The sequence below is a fragment of the Larimichthys crocea genome, chromosome VIII (genome assembly GCF_000972845.2).
Source record: "Larimichthys crocea isolate SSNF chromosome VIII, L_crocea_2.0, whole genome shotgun sequence".
Classification (NCBI taxonomy): Eukaryota; Metazoa; Chordata; class Actinopteri; family Sciaenidae; genus Larimichthys; species Larimichthys crocea.
Genome location: NC_040018.1, coordinates 28,507,487 through 28,524,840, shown reverse-complemented (window position 1 = coordinate 28,524,840; position 17,354 = coordinate 28,507,487). Strand labels below are relative to the sequence as shown.

The following is a 17,354-nucleotide window of genomic DNA, read 5'->3' as shown; positions in this document are numbered from 1 at the left end:
AAACCTTGGTATTTTTATTCAAATGAAGTTGAGAAATATTCGTTTCTCTGCTGTCACATGCAGAGAAGGTATATATATGTACAGGGGCATTTCACTATTCCAAAGTCACTTCTTGGACTGGGTTATTAGGAACATTACACTGTTATTGTCTCTGATAATTATATGCACTGATTTAAACTGTGTAGGGCTGTTATGATAACTGGATGACCACAATGCCGTCATCGCCACAAATAAAAAAAAAGAAATCATGATATTGCATTGCAGTTCTGTTGAGATACACATTTTCTTTCACTGGCATTCCAGGAATACTCTAGCCTCTGATTGGCCCACAAGTCAGAAACACAGCTTCTGATTAGCTGACAGTTGAGTTAAACCAAGGGGTCATCGGACTGACAATGGACAGCTGACAACAACAATGAGTTTAAAAAATGGAATAGTCATAGAAGACAATCAATGTTGGATTTATCATTATTGATTTATCTTACACTAAAAGGACACTGCAGTTCAGGATTGCAGAACTTCTGAAAGGGATACAACTGCACCGGAGCTGATGGTTAACAGCACAACGGTAGCGTTGGCTTATCAATACCCATCAAGGGACTGGTGATGGGTAGTGGGTGAATTAGTTTGAGCCATATACACATGTACAATACATCAGACACTGCTTCTGCAACCTTCCTAGCATGAAAACTGCCACAGGGGACCCTTCAGGTTTAACTGACCCCAAAGTGCACAGGTAATTTACTCCTGCTTCGTGAGTACATGTCAACCTGCCCCAGTGAACTCAACAACTGTGTGCACAGCTCACGAGGAGGTGCAAGTTTTATGTCCTTTCTGTAGCCTCCATGCACAGATTTATGATGGACAAAGTCATCCCTGATACACATTAAATAAATGGCAGCACTGTACTCGCTGAACACATCTAAACATGTTTGTCCGAGGAAGAGGTTGGAGAACGAGCCAACTGTAGTTGTGGGCCTCTTTATGCTACAGATGGTATTTCCTCAAATAATGGCTTGGGCTTTATTCATCTCAGCTGCAGAGTACCCGGCTTTCAGGCTGATATTATCTACAGGTCTTTATTTCCAATTCCTGATGCTGATTGATTTATATTTTAGTACTGATCTACTCCCATCCGCCATGTTTAATGTTTGTAACTGCGTTATGCTGTTAATGCAAACTCAACATTTCCTGCCCTCTAGGTAGGAAACAAGAATGACCAAAAGCTACTGACTCATGATCCACGTATTATTTTGGTGTCACTGATGTCTAGAAGCAGTCAGACACACAAGTAGGAAGCAAAGAAAATGTTGCTCTTGCAGTGCTGACTGAGCAGCTTTCATTGGAATGAATGACTCACCATGTTTGGTGCATGGACTGAGGTCCTCATTAGCTGGTCAGATTCCCAATAAATGACACTGGATGCAAGTACCGAACAAGCCTTAAAAATACTGGCTCCATAAAGCCCATGAGAATAAAACAAAGCTGAAGCGGTGAAGCTCCACAGTGAGGTCAGAGGAGTGGCTGAGATTTTCTGCAGCATCAAAGATCCGTTGAAGCCAGCACTTCTCACGATAAAGCCCCCAGACAAAGAGCTGCGATCCACAGCTCTGTGGTTATCAGTGCTGGGTTTTGACCTGGTGTTAGGGGCTAGCTGGCTGATCAAACAGTGATGTGTTGGCTCAAATAGCTGGAGGCACATCCAGCCAGACAGCCTCAAAAGAGCCACAAAGCCTCATCAGGCCTCTAGACTCACCGCACTGTGCTGCCCACAAGCAGCTTTGGCCAGCCATTTACTTTGCGCTAATTAGCCGTTACAACATGAAGGGCTTTACGTTGAGCCACTGAATCCTGGATAGTCGAAAGCTCTGAGTGCTGACAACACAGGCCTGAGTCAGCCTGGAAGAGATGCTTTGACCCTCTCACACGCACACATGGCTTGAACATAACACATACAAATACTTGTTCACCGTAAACTGACCCCACTGGCCTTTGTGTCACACTAACCCCCTCACCCATAAACACACTTCCCACAAATACAAACTCTGGAAACATAATGTGGACCTACAGTAGCAGTCAAAAAGTTTAGAAACTCTTTCCAATTCAAGGTTTTCTTCATGTTTAGATTATAGATTAACAATGAAGACATCAAAACTATAAAGAAACTACAATGTAAAACGTATTTTGGTTAGTTTAAAGCATGTGTTAGGATAACACTGAATGAGAAGTTGTGTCCAAACCACTGACTGATACTGTAGATCCAAGACAAGTGGGCAAACTCGATCCGCTGAGGAAGTCTTCAAGTTGTGGTTGACACCACAGACAGTATAAAGAACAGACATTGTATCAGTTTCTGAAGAGCCCGTTTGAAGCTCAGTGTGGCGGACGGACGGACCTGAGACAGGTTTAATGATGCCTGGTTGCTCAAACAAACCACCTGTAATTGCACCCACATGTCAATCAAAGTGGCTCCGCTGATATCATTTGAACAGGTGAGTTCTATAAAGAATTCAGCCTCAGTACAGTTGTCATGAACGAGGAACCAGGCTGTAAACATGTTTGTTTCTGCTGTGAAGTTGGACATTTGAACATGGGGACTGACATTCTGAAGTCTGGCACCAAGGTTGCCATATGTCCAAACCCTATCCATGCACCTGGCCAGTCACTGTGAAAATTTATATATCAGAAAACCTTTAGCAACAATCATTGGACGATGTTGGAGTCTAGTATTCAGTCCTCATAATACATATGTGGTGATTAATATCAACTATTAATTATGACTGAATCCCGATCTGCAAATAACACAAATGTAGTTGTCCCAATCGTTACTTTGGCTATATAACTTTTCATTGTACATGCACAAACACACACACACACACTGTCGTGACCATATAGATATTTGCATTTGTGGACACTTTCCAGCCAGATATGCATGCATGTAGTCTGTACAAACCAGATACTCATGCCCTGCACACAAGAAAAACATTATGTGGGTGTGTTATTGTATCCAACTCTCTTCCACTCACACACACACACACACACACACACACACACACAGGGGGTGTCAATCAGCTGATTTGTGCAGCGTCACCTCCCATCAGTCAGCAGTTACTCCATAAAGTCAACCGTGACTCTCCAGTCATCCGGGCCTTGTTCAACATCAACATCCCACCAACCCCCTAATCTTCCAGTTATATCTCTGCTCCAGTAAAGCAAACACAGGAAATGGGATACTGCTACATATATTACTTATACCCTAGTCCCATCCACCACCCCACCATCACATTGCCTCCAGTTCTGCTCTGCTTCACTGTGGCTTTATCGTCCCCTGGTTCCCATGGAGCCTGAAAAGCCTAGAGACTTTTAAGTCATGAAATATAAAACGAAAAAAAATACTTATGACCTATTTAAGATTTTTCAATATGAGTAAACCTGGCACAATGTGATGAGATGTCAAAGTGGATATGATACAGAGTGGAATGGGGATGTTTTGCATGAAAATTGTGAAATATACAGATATTGTAGCCTGGGAACAAGGCGTATCTGCCGAGCTCATGATGTTTCATTTGGTCTGGCAGATAGGTCAGACCTCCCTTCCATTTAAACTATTTTTACCAGTCTTGGACCCAGTCAGGCCAATCACAACCATTTATTTAATACAGTGAGTGACAGTGGAGCATTATCGGTCCAAATTTGAAATCCTCAAAAAACTCTGATCAAACTGTCAAATTAACCAGTGCTGACAACAATATTATGCTATTGCATTGTCTGCGTCCAGTCTCAAATGTTTTCAGAAACACATTTCATTGGATTGTTTAGCTTCAGTTTGCGATCAGGTCACTATTTTTATCCTCCACCTAACTTAAATATCATATACATTGTACAGCGCTTGCACCCCTTTTTGTTCGCTCTGACTGGCTTCAGGTTGGCTCTATCCAATTGTGTCCAGAGGCATTTTTGTATGCACCCAATGAAAACTGCCCTTGAAAATCAAAAATGTTGATGACGTTCCAAACTATTTTGTATATGTGAACTAGTCTGGCAATGTCAAGCTACGGAGATTGAATTTTAGGGAGTCCATCTCATCCAATAGAAGCCATTAAGACCAACCATTACCCATCATCCTTTAGCTTCATAGGGCCATCAAAAAGCCAAGACTTTTAGGGTATAGGGAAAGATTCTGTTGTAAAGGCTCAGATGCACAGCTTGGAAATATAGTGCAGCATGATCGGATTCATACAATTTAAGTATGTGACAAATGAGCCCATCACAGTCCCCCTGTTTTGTCATAAACATGTATTTTCTGCCTGGATTATGTTAAATTGTATTGCTTATTATAGTTCAGGTAGTGTAAACTGTACTGTACTCATAGCAAAGGTGGATTCTAGGTGTAAAAAGTATAAACTGAACTAAATAGGGTTGTGTGATGTCCTGTGTCGTGTGGTTAGGTTCAGGCTCCAAAAACCATTGTGGGTAATGTTGGAGAAAGATGACAAACTGTGTCTTAAATAACAAACTCTCCTTTCACATCATACACAGTCATTTGATCTATTAATAATATTAACATGTTGACTAGTGCAGCTAATTCTATTCAGTCAAAATGATCCAGATGAGAGAGAGAAAAAAAAGCCAAGTCATTCCCATCGACCTGTGTATAGCGGAGATGTTTGTACAGTTGAATGAAACGGATCAACTAAAACCTTGTGGGACCTTTGGGTTTTATCAAACGCTGTTCCACTGCCTCATGTGTGTGTATTTGCCTTCTGACATGAAAAAGCTTGAGACAGCCCGGAGAGGAGAAACAGGGAGGGGAAATGTGGGTGGCAAGGGTTTTGAAGCAGGACCTTTTATGAGTGCTCTGATTATAGTGAGGCTCAAAGTAGGTCACACACTTTGGGCCTGCTTGCACAAAGAGCAGGAGTGTTCTTATTGTGCAGGAAGATTAGCAGGTTGAGAGTATTATGGCAGGGCAGAGCTGTGCAGGGCCAGGCATGGCCAGGAGCTGCCACAATGCCTCACAGCACAGCACTGCGTCTGTCTCTATCTACTTCCATTACCTCATAGCTATGTGCTCGGGCTGTGACGATCATGCCACAGCCATGTGATGCCTTACTGCAAGCTTGAGCTCATTACTGTCATCAGTGTGAATTTTGTGTGGTCGATTTCAGGTTAATCTGTTGCAACGCAGAAACGCAGCATGTGATTGGTCTACAGGCGTTTGGTCATTGGTGGTAAGGCCACATAACTGTGGGAATACGTACGTTTCTTTTTCAGAAACAATCCAAACCCTCATTTCTACTATGTGCACGCTGTATAGTAGTGCTATGAGTACAACTGCGATATGGAGCCAATTCAGAGCCTGTCCGCTCAGTTTTATCCTACTCCTTTTGTTTTTAATGGCTGCTTCTCAAGTAACTGATCAATGCAACACTGTTTGGCTACCTGCCAGTGGATCCACCATGACCATCGTGACATGTATTTTAGAGAGGAAAGCTTTGTTTAGACTGGCAAAACTCTGAGATTCTAATTTCTAAGATACCAAGCAGTGCATGACAGGATGCATTTAGGCATTTGGGCAATGTGGAGTGATGGGCTGCAACGTAGCGCCCCATGGGAGCAGTTGGAGTTCTTTGCAGTGCCCAGGAGGTGAACTGGTACCTATCCAGCTACCAGTCCACAGGCCATAGTCTGGTTCCGAAGCTAAATCTCTCTAGACTGAACAACTGTTGCCCCAAAACAGTTGTCGTCCGTGGGTGGGCTCAAATCACCAACCTTTTGGTTAACAGCCGAATGCGGTTACCAATTGGTTGGAACTGTTTGCAGTGTTTGATTGGGCTCGGTTTGGGTTGGCGATGCCGTTGAAGTCTCCTTCTTTTATCAGACTTCAGATTAGTCAGAGAACTTCATGAGGTGTGAAGAAATCTGGATCGTAGTAATTGGGCCCTTAAATTATTTTATTTTCACATTCCTGGTCTGTAAGTTAATCAAAACAAAGCGTGGCTCTATCACACCAGTTTTATTTGGTGTTGAACTCTAAGCAACACTTGTTCTTTTGAGAATGACATGATGTTGTTTGAGATGTTCATGTGCACAACAACCGTTTTCCATGTGATGATACACAAATACAACATTACTATTTTACTACTAGAAAGCAGATGTGGATGAGGACATCGGCATGGACAGCGGATGTGTGCGTGGTTTCGGGTATCACGTATACACAGACGCATTCCCACGAAATTGCAGTCAGTACACTTGTAGGTAGATGCATTTCACGTGGTCATAAATTTTGTGGTGCTCGTGATCATCTGCACCCATGTCAGCACGAGCAGCTGGAGAAATTTGCGTAACACGGTTCTTACACACATGCAGAGATTTTTCTTAAAGGTCCAGTGTGTCAGATTTACAGAATATGGCAGAGATGAAATATAAGATGTATCACATTATGTTTTCATGACCAGAAATGAACAAGACGGACACGAAATTAAGTACTTTTGAGGGTTTTTTTGTGCATTTCACGGTTACCATAGTTTCTCCTTCACGTTAGAGAAGACAAATGTGAGGAGACTTAAGATTTAAAAATAGTTCCAGCATTTTACAGAGACAAATTATCAATTATTTCAACAAAGGTCAGGCTTTGAACGCATGAAACCTCTCTGGAGAAGAAGAGTGAGCCATTATGGGTCACTGTATGGTTAAGTCAAGGACTTTTGTTCTCTCATTTATTGTATGTGACCTTTATAATATGTAGACTAGGTCACATGACCAATGATGAAGTTGTTCAACCATCCCTCCAAACATGAGCACCAAACTGAGCAGAAGAGAGATGTTAACTGATAATGTGAGACATAGATTTGCACTTTAATCGTGACTTTAGTCATTGAAGTCTGCACGCAAGAAGCCTGTTACCGACACCCTGAGAAGGTAGATCCAGTGGATTCACTGGATTATTACATGATATGCTAAAATTACAGGCCTTACAGAAATTAGAGCTGAACCAGAAAGCCTCCGTCAAAGACTTGCAGAAGCCTCAACATAATTACTTTAACATTTCTAAGTGTTGCCGTTCATGTTCAGACCTTCCAGGTTCTTTCTGTAAATTGGGAGGTCACTTTGTCGTCTCATGGGAGAACTCAAAACTCCACAATTTAACGATTATACCCAGATTAGACCTTCAACTCTTTGTGTAAAACTATAATTATTTCACTTGCATTCAAAGTAGTATCATCTATCTAAGTTAAATACATTTTAAAGACACAGTGCTACAGTGAACAATTTGCTCGGTTGAGTGTGTTTGCAGTGACAGACGTTCAGACTACAGACAGCCTGCTTGTGTCAAGACCTGCAGCTGAGAGGAAAACAAGGAAGCGAGGGAACAGATTAGCAGGGAAGAAAAGAAGAAAAACTCTTTCCACACTCCTGTGGGTCAACGAGGCTGAGGTGACACAGTTCACCAAGCATCAGTGAGGAAAAACCACCATCTGCTCTCTACATGCACCTAAACACTGAATGAAAGTGTTACTGTGCTCACGATCAAGTTCAAGACTCAAAGACAAGCAAAGACGGACCACTGGGTGTCTTATTATGTATTACTGATTTATTGTTGGATGAGACATCTGAAGGCATGACAGTTGGGAGTTTTATAACATTTTATGGATCAAATAATGAATTGATTAGAAAACTAATCACTAGTTGAAACAGCTTTATGAAATGATATTCAACTCTGTGTGGCATCCAAAACGTGAAAATTCGTGTTGACCAACACCTGGCAACGATGCAAAGGTTGCAGCAAACTCAGACATGTTAAAGACTGGAAATGCGTTCGCAGATTCATAACTCTTCAATGCTACAATGAATTGCAACGAAATTTGGTAATTTGATAATGCTGGCCTTTCATACAATTCTTTCCACAAGCGTGCCACAGAATACATTTCTGTTGTCTTTAATAGAAAGAAAATTAATAAGGATGACACGGCACCAAGAGCTCCACCTTCTGGCCATTAATAAAACACGACCATATCGTTTGAATGCATTATTCAATTATCACCAATTATTATCTGGGCCTAACTGGGCTAGTTTGTATTTTTATTCTGATCATAGGATTCTTACAGCTCTGTTATCTAAAACCTATACTGAAGGCATTTCCTTGACTCTGGCTCATTCTCTTTACAGCCATGAGAGGCAGCAGGTATTTGTTCCATCTGCAGTCTTTAATTGGAGTGATACACATTGTCGAGCCACAATTACGTATGCCAGATCTGCTGGCTCATCCACAGTTTGTACTGCTAATCAACAGATGTGTTGTATACTGACACATTACAAACACTTCTCACAGTCCAACTCCTCTCTCCTCTAATGACTCTAAGACCTGTTGTTACTAATTCTGCTACAGTATCTCTATCCAGATTGAATAACAGAACGGCTACACGTGCCATCTTCTTTTTAACCAAAGCACCACCTGGCAGCTACGTCCACGGGAGGCGTGCGCTTGATTGTGATCTGCCGGGGTAACCAAAAATAGACCCAGGTTCCACTACAACAATGTTGTACAATATGAAGAAAACATCCTGAGCATCAAACAAGAATACAAGAATGACTCTTCAAATTAAAATTTTTAGTGTGCAAGTACACAACCAAAATCAGCAAACAGTTACTTCTTATGGTTAATGTAAGATGGCTGTTTGATTGGGCAAAACAGCAGCTTTCAATGGAGCTACTACGTCAAGCTTTAGTTTGCCAATACACAAAACTATGACTAGAATGTTTCTGGTTGAACCACAATAACTGTGACAAGACAAGCCCTTGTTCCCAACCTTGTTCGAACCCCGACTTAGGGTCAACCAAAGCTTCCTCGCAAGGCCTTCTTGATTTTAAAGGTGTAAGAAAACTTCATCTACTAAGTATACAGTCGACCTATATTTCATTTGATTCATTTATGTAAAGAAAACTAAATAAAATATGACCAAAGAGCTAGCAGAACAACAGCCACGTCAGTTCGGATTTGTAAAAAGTTGCACAACTTTGATTAGTACCCAGCAGCTACCAGGTAAAGTGCACTCAGTGCACTACGGCTGATTCCCTTAACCCAGAGATATGTGCAGATGTTTTCTCCCATTGGCTAAGAGGAGTGCAGAAAGAAAAAAAAGCCTCTGCACTCTGGGCTCATGTGGTCAAATGGCGAAACAAGCAGAAAAGAAAACTACTTTGACTTTTATGGACTGAGGCCAATTCTTTGACTTCCAAGGGCATAAATCACAATTGTAGATGGAAAAGTTCCAGCATTGCATAATAGAGAAACAGAGAGGTTCACAGAGGCAGGAGAAGGAGCAGGGACTCACAGAGCAGGTCTTTCTCCTACTGACTGTGTTTAAATATTAAGTATACTAGTGCAAGATATGATTTTGAGGAAACATAATTGCTACCTGGATTACATTTGCTGGTAATGGTCAATGTGGATGGTTTGGAATTCAAAGTTTAGATCTCTAACAACAGAGAGCAGGATTCACATCCTGCATTTCATGTGTTGTTAAGCTACTTAAACACTTGGTATGGCTCCTCTGTCCAGGCCAGCTTGTCACACCCAGTTAATTCAGTCCTGACACGAGTAAAAGAAGAAATCGTTTGTCTGTTTTTTTACGATCTGCAGTCTGCACAGGATGTTTTATTTTGAAAATTAACAAGATTCTCTGCGCCATTGATGCAGCATCCATCAAAAACAGACCAGCCATGTATTCTCTGCTTCTGAATCATCACAGACATTGCTGAGACATATCAAACATTGACATGCATTTTCCAAATGCAAAGCATTTTCATTTAGTTGTAGTACAATTACAGAAAATAAAATAAAAACAGTGTGGTGCTAGGCAACTATTGTATAACCTGTCCTCAGATTAGAGTAGGTTGGTTAAATAGAAATAATAAAAAAGAAATACTATCGGCAGAAAGACTCCAACCAGAGTTTTTTCCCCTGATAGTGTAAGAGACAAACCCTGTCGGAGACAGTTTGAGATGTGCTGCATGAAAAGTAAGATGCAGCTGTTTGAGACGGCTGAAGATTACAGCATTCTCACAATCAGTCCAAGCACACTCCCTGTTCCCTCTTAATTGGTCAAATTACCATTGAAAGCATCAACAGATGGCAGGCGTCCTCCTTTATCGTCATCAATCCTCCATTTTCACATTTTAGTTTTGAGTGCTTCAAATTGATCGTGGAGCACGCCAGAAAACGGAACAGATGACGGATACACGGCAGGTCCTCTACCCTCACCCTCCACCAGTGTGCTACTCTGTATAGTGTATACATATGCAAACCGTATGTTTATGTTTATGTATTATGTAACAACCAGAAATCGGCCATTTAAATAGATGTAGGCATTACTTTGGAGCACGGATGAGGTAGCTCTCGTGTTAACCTCGGCATCACAGTGAGTTGCGAGATCACATAGCATTATAAAACTCTTTGCTTTGTCTTGGTGTCTGATGAACCTTCAAACTAAATAATCTGTTACTCTATTTCATTGTCTCACAGTCTCATCAATGCTGATCCTTCCATATTTTAAAAGGCAGTGCTATTTCTGGTCTGAACACAATCCACACCACTCTCAGAAAGTTCGGGATGTTTGACTTTCAGGTAAAATTTATGGAAAATGTAAAAAGTTCATGCTACAGTGATATTATATCATGGAAGCAGGGCATTTGGTGGTCATTTCTACATTTCAAACCATTTATTGAAACAAAGGCAGAGGTAAGATGGTCAAATTAAAAATCACATGTAAAGGTTAGAGTGCATTTTAGGTGCATTCTGAGATTTCATCCGAAAGCCGAATATCCCGAACCTTTTGTGAACAGAGTAAGACAAGGCTGTACGGTTACCAACAGGTTCATCACCCTGTATGTACAAATGAAACTCACCAACAAGTAACTGAGATATGAGCAACTTATGTTCCATACAGTTCACTGCAAATATATTTTGGATATCAGTTTATTAATGTTTGTTATAACACCAATAAACTGTGCATCAATAACTCTGCATGTTTGCTCTCCTTCCTACTTTGTACTCCGACAACAACTCTTCGGATAAATGAGTTCTATCCGCTAACAGTAAAAAGAATGGACCGCGTATCGATGGCGATTTCTGGAGAGTTCTGAAGCTCAAAATCTGCCTCTAATCTAAAATCCAGCAAAAACATGGATCACTGGCAGACATGAGGCGGGTTGAAGGACGCCTGGTTGCTCAAACAAGGCATTTGTAAAACCACCCACCTGTCAATCATGTCAAAGTGTCCATGCTGTTAATTATGCATAACTTTAAGCCTTAATATAATTCGAACAGGTGAGTTCAGATAAAATCCAGCCTCAAGTGGACGCAAAAGGAACTGCACACAGATTATTTTTTTGGGCTTTTTATGCCTTTAATGATAGTACAGCCGAAGATAGACAGGAAGCAGGGGGCAGAGAGAGGGGGAGTGACATGCAGTAAATTAGCCGTCCGATGCGGGATTCGAACCGGGGTCAGCTGCAACGAGGACTAAAGCCTCCACACACGGGGCGGCCGCTTAACCCACTACACTACCGACCGCCCCGGAACTGCACTTCACATCCACGGAGGTTGACACTTGGTTCTATCTTATCACATTATATATTATACAGACAGAGACACACGTGGTGTGTGTGTGTGTGTGTGTGTGTGTGTGCGTGTGTGTGTGTGTGGCAGAGTTGTACTCACCCACAGTATCACAGGGTTCATCTTTGTGAACGCAGAAGTCCGTCCTGAAAGAGACACAAGAACACGATAACAGTCAGTCTGTCTCTCATTATATTTTACTAGAGCTGCACTAACACCAGTTTGCGGTCATAATTTTTTTATTGAAATTAGACAACCCTTCATGTAGAGTCCAACCACAGAAGACAAGGCTCTGCTTAAGGATTAGGCTGGAAAGGAAGTGAAATGTTTGTAGTGATTCTGAACGACCACGCGGGTCATTAGAGAGGGGGCGTGGCGCCTACAGGGGCCGATTCATTGAATGTTAGCCAAGGGATTATGCTTTTCATAGCTGCCAAGGAACTAAATTCAGAGTTCAAAATAATAAAAAATGTCAGAAGTGTCAACTCTATTTAGCACGCAAAGCCCAAATTAAGAACACTACTAAGACTTTCACAGTTTGTGCATCATTTTCAAATAAAAAGACTTAAGCTCTTCGACCTGTTGGACGATGATCTGAACAGGTTGAACGTGGAGGGAGAAGCAGCGGGCTTCTATGACCTCGCAGAGAGTGCACTCTCCAACTACAACGACAACAGTAGAGGAGGAGAGGTTCCCACTGACATGTGGGAGTGCTCGTCTAAGTGTGAACAGCTGCACATCTGGACCTGAACAAACGTGTGTTTGATGAAATGTTATGCTATGCAAATTGTGTGTACGTGTTTATTGATGTAAGGCTTTTGGAAGGACCAGAAACCTGGTCATGACCTGGCCATGATGGTCACAATGGGGCCAGTAAAGGAGGAAGCAGGGAAGTCCACACACATACACACACACACACACACACACACACACACACACACTGAGGTTTGACAGCTCCCAAAACGTGAATGATGCAATGTCTCGACCTAAAAAAGGTCTCTGACCGACAAGATGAAGGAGGAGAAAAAATGTCTGTCTGTCTTTCACACATACTTATTTCATCATTTTGTCAATCCCGTGACTTCATGTCTAGACCCGGTCCTCTCCAGGTCGAGGAAGCGAGAATAAAAAAATCATGCAGGAATCCTGAACTTTGGAACAAAAGTCTGTAAAACACAAAACTCTGCATCGTTTAATCTCCTTCAGACAACGTATTTTAAAAATCTACCTTTACCTTTCAGTACGCACAGGACTCAGGCCCTCTATCCACCACCACAATGAAAAAAAAAAAAAGCTTGGACCTTATGCACACTGCATCCACTCTATTAGAAACACATTTGGTTGTATAAACAAGCAAATCGATGTCTAAAGTACTACAGTATGTCTGACGAATTACTTTAGCTGCGCAATTAAGTTAGGAAAAAACAAATATGAAACGGCCTCAGTCATATAGCATTTGATTAAAGCAAACAAGCAGCGCATGATCAACACATGCTAGACTTCATGATATCTTTTACCAGAGACGCTAATGCATGATGTGATTTGACGAAAATACGCAGCAGATTATATATATATACATGACTTAGACCAATCGAAGCTCGCCAACTCTGACAGCAAAGAGGTACAAGTTCGGCACTGAATTCGTATTTCAGCACGAAAACGTCAGCATCGTTTTTTTCCAGCTCGACATATGAAACGTGTGATTATTGCTGTTGCAGATTTAAAGGGTGAGGTTTCTGCTTCACCTTGACAAGAAAGTCAAATATAAAAATCTTCATTAAAGCCCTCACCTTGGCTATAATGTGTACAGAATAACGTGACCAGAGAACTGAAGCCTGCAGACAATCGAGCTGTAAGGAGCACTGACAGCCTGCGGTGAGGTTTCCATCAGCGTTAAGAAGACACGAGGACACGAGGACAAGGATGCAAAGACTTAAAGACTAGATATGAGGACGAACAGGGGGACTGTGATGACGCATCACAATTAAATTCACAAATATTCTTTATAACCACAGTGAGACACTATATCATCTGCTTTTTATGGCTTATCCTTGTTGAATATTAGTTTGTATATATTATATTATTAGTTCCATGTTTGTTGTTAACTGTAAAGCGATCCAATGCCAAGTAAATACAGGACCAGTATTATCGATACTGATACTTAAAAAAGCAGCTTATCTACTTTCATGTAGGGGAGAACAGTGTGTCATAATCTATGAAGTGAATGCATCATCAATATGCAAATACAGGAATACTAATGTTCCTCTGACAGTTAAAGGGTTATTATATTCAGCCATATTCACATTATAGGTTTGAGGTGTTTTTAAATAGGAATATATTATATATATTATACAGAATTCCAGTAAAATAATTCATTTAGATTTATTTCATCCGGCCTATATTATATGTCTGAATAGTCTATATTTAATCAGTCAACTATGAACACTAATGACACCAACATCAACTAAATCTTACTTTCACTTCTAAAAACTGAAAGCTCTCTGCCGGTGCCTTCTGTCTCAGTGCCGGAGGTCTGGGACTGGTTTGGGAATCCCCCTCCACCTCCCTCCGTTCTTTTGTGTGTGTTTGTATAGATATAAGAGGAGCAGTGTGTTACCACACGCACACAAGCACTGTGTATATTGATCTCATCACGCAAGTAATGATCAATACTGTTGGTATATATACTATAGGTATCAGCCCAGCACTACTTTGAACGTGCTTCATGAATAAACCTGACTTAAAGCGTGCATGTTGAGACATTAACTACACATCAAAGCGCATGACATGATTTCTGTTATGATTTGGCGCCGCATGAATAAAACTGCGCTGCATCATATATCGTTCAGTACTGTCAGTATGAATGAACAGTAGATAAACATGTCAATAAATAACAGCAGCTGATGACATTTCTAGGAGGAGATGGCACCAGCGCTAATTAATTCCACTAATTTTCTCCGAGCTCCGAGCTGAAACCGCACCTCGGCTTCGAATCAGTGAGTCTGGAGGACATTTGTGGACATGGTGAAGGAACCGGGGGCGCTAACAGCAAAATCTGTGCCGTATTTGTCTGATGCATTTTTACTCTGTGCTCGCGGGGTCAGTGACTCATCGCTGTACCCCGTCATCATCGCTGTCATTACAGACTCAGGTTAGAGGTCCCCGGGAATGACTAACAGCTGAGGACGGCAGTGTCAGCGGTATCTGCAGCGCCGTAACACTGATCAAAGTTTGATTTATTAGCGCCGAACTTTTGTTGGCTGCGACAGACCCAAATCACCGCTGCTTCAAAGCTGAAGTTTTCAGCTTGACCTCTATATTCGTGGACTCTCTTTTGTATCCCGCATAAGGTATGACAGTTTTCATCATTGTCATCAGATTAGACGATCATCTCCAGGCTACTTCTCACAGGTTAAGACTCCTCTGGAGCTCTCTAAATATTGGCAGACTTGATAAAATGCTTTTACTACAGCCAAGTATGTGTAACTCGTGAATTTTTTGGCCAGTCATACGGTGACACTTGATAAATGCAGGCCCTGCACATCTGAATCCATTCATCCACTTTCAGTCAGCAAACACTAAAATAAAAACTGCAGTCGCAGACAGCATGTGTGGGACAGACAGACCTGGTTGAGTCTCAGCTGGTTAAAACCTCTGTCGGTCTCATCCTGTCCTCTGATCACATTCTGTTGATTTTGTTGTTCTCGTTTACAAAATGCTTACATTACTATTGTCAGACAACTGACAGTGTGTCGTCAGTGCTGATTTTACAGCGTACACGTGCCAAAGCTGTCTTCATAACTCTCCATACAGCTCCAGTTTAAGCAGGTTTAACATCATTAGCTTCTTAAAGCTCTTTCCCAAGCACCGGTGTTCAGACAGATTCACTTTCACTACTGGCTTCAAGTGGACAAAATGCAAAGAAAAGAAGATGTGACTGCAGTCTCTGCTTGATTCAGGATAAACAGCAACACCCGTGTGGCACTGTCTGCAATTTAAAGTATTAAAGTGAGAATGCTGCATCTTTGCCATGGTTGCACCACACCAAACACTGTGCCACAGTAGTGGGTGCTATGCTTACACCAAGCAGCAACCTTTGTCTCTGTGAAGTCAACCTATGTATACGAAAGTGCCAAAAACTGCAGTTCCTCAAGTGTCCACTTAAAGCTCCAAGTCTCCATAAGTCCCCATGTTCAAATGTCCAACTTCACAGCAGAAATAAACATGTTTACAGCCTGGTACAAAAAACAGTACTGAGGGTGAATCTTTATAGAACTCTCATGTTCAGATTATATTAAGGCTTTGAGAGTTATGGAGAATTAAGAGTGTGTATGCTTTGACTAACAGGTGGGTGCCATTACAGCTGTCTTGTTTGGATACCCAGGCGTCTTTCAGCATGCCTCAGGTTTGGCCGATTTTTTTAGAGGCAGGACTGGCAACATGGCACAGATTCAAAACTCTTCAGAAACCTCTGGGTGACGTCATGCATACGCTGTCCATCCTTCATACTGTCAGCACAGCATGGTTGTGGTTTGTTCAAAGAGTCTCAGTTTGATGACTAGAAATCTTCTCTGTTGCAGATCATTACTAAGAGTCAGACTACTTGCTGGAGTCGTAAACTACTTCTGGTAAAGTACCCCACAATATGTTTCTTTGAGAAGGGTTAAATCCGGGACAACTGGACGTGGTTGTAGATCTGTGAAGACATTTCACCTCTTATCCAAGAGGCTTCGTCAGTTCTAGTTCAGTTCCAGATGTATTTTTCTGTTATTTAGTTATTTAATTGTTATACAATATTACACTCAGGGGCTCTGTCGTTATTGGCAAGCATCAGTGAAGTGCCAATAATTGACTAATATTATTTAATGGCTTGTAGTTTCACCTTCCCGCTGTCTGGGCTTGTAGACTGGAAGTCTAGTGTACTGTTTTCTGTGAGCGAGGTAACGTCAGGACAAACTGAACTTGTGAAAGCACGTTGGTAAAAGGTGCTTAAGGTGTTCTCTGACAGCGAAGGGTTCACTTTACAGCTGCCTCTAAAGTAAACAGACCAGCGAGCTGCCGCCTGAGTTCAGCCAAACACGAGAACGCTGAGTGACAGCCGAAGCTTTTCATTTGTAAGTATTCATTTGTGGTGTAATGACTTGGAATCACTCATCAGAAACAATGTGAGAAAACAGTCATAGCCATAAATCATTTAATGAATAAAATCAATCAGTTCTGAAAATGGATTTCACGTCTGCATGCCATGCAGCCACCTGACTTAAGATAATAAAACAAGTATCAAGAATCAGATCTGCAGTAGTTACTTAAAGCTGCACTGCTGCCAGTCAATACTTTTTAAACCTGATGTCATTGGTCAAAATAATGACAAGAAGCAAGTCCAAGGGCAGATTACAGGGAGGTCGCAGAGCTGTGCCTCATCCTCTTGGGTAAGGTACCCCCAAAAGGCATTCATTGGGCCAGGCCAGGTGCAATTCATCAGGCACGCTGGATGGCCCACAATATTTATTGCATGGAAATGTTGATGTTTTCTCAGGAGCTTGGATACAACGAGCAAACCATTGTGAAGCTTGAGAGAATGAACTAATTCCTATCACTGTTTTACACTAGCTGCTGGATATCATCCACACTCCCATTCATGACCTTCAGTTCTTCAATGACATCATGTGGTACCAACAGTTTGACTCTGAACTTGCTACAGCTGTCATGAAGAAGGCAAACAATCACCGATGGT

The 17,354-nt window shown here is 41.6% G+C and overlaps 1 protein-coding gene across 2 annotated transcripts in view; it reads right to left on the bottom strand.

The window, feature by feature from the left end:
• The window catches only part of adamts17 (ADAM metallopeptidase with thrombospondin type 1 motif, 17), a 121,496-nt gene that overhangs the window by 64,161 nt on the left and 39,981 nt on the right, over positions 1-17,354 (bottom strand). For both annotated transcript variants that reach the window (XM_027281876.1, XM_027281877.1), the window contains exon 7: positions 11,723-11,766. In XM_027281876.1, the coding sequence (XP_027137677.1) occupies positions 11,723-11,766 (44 nt within the window). The remainder of the gene's footprint in view (positions 1-11,722; positions 11,767-17,354) is intronic.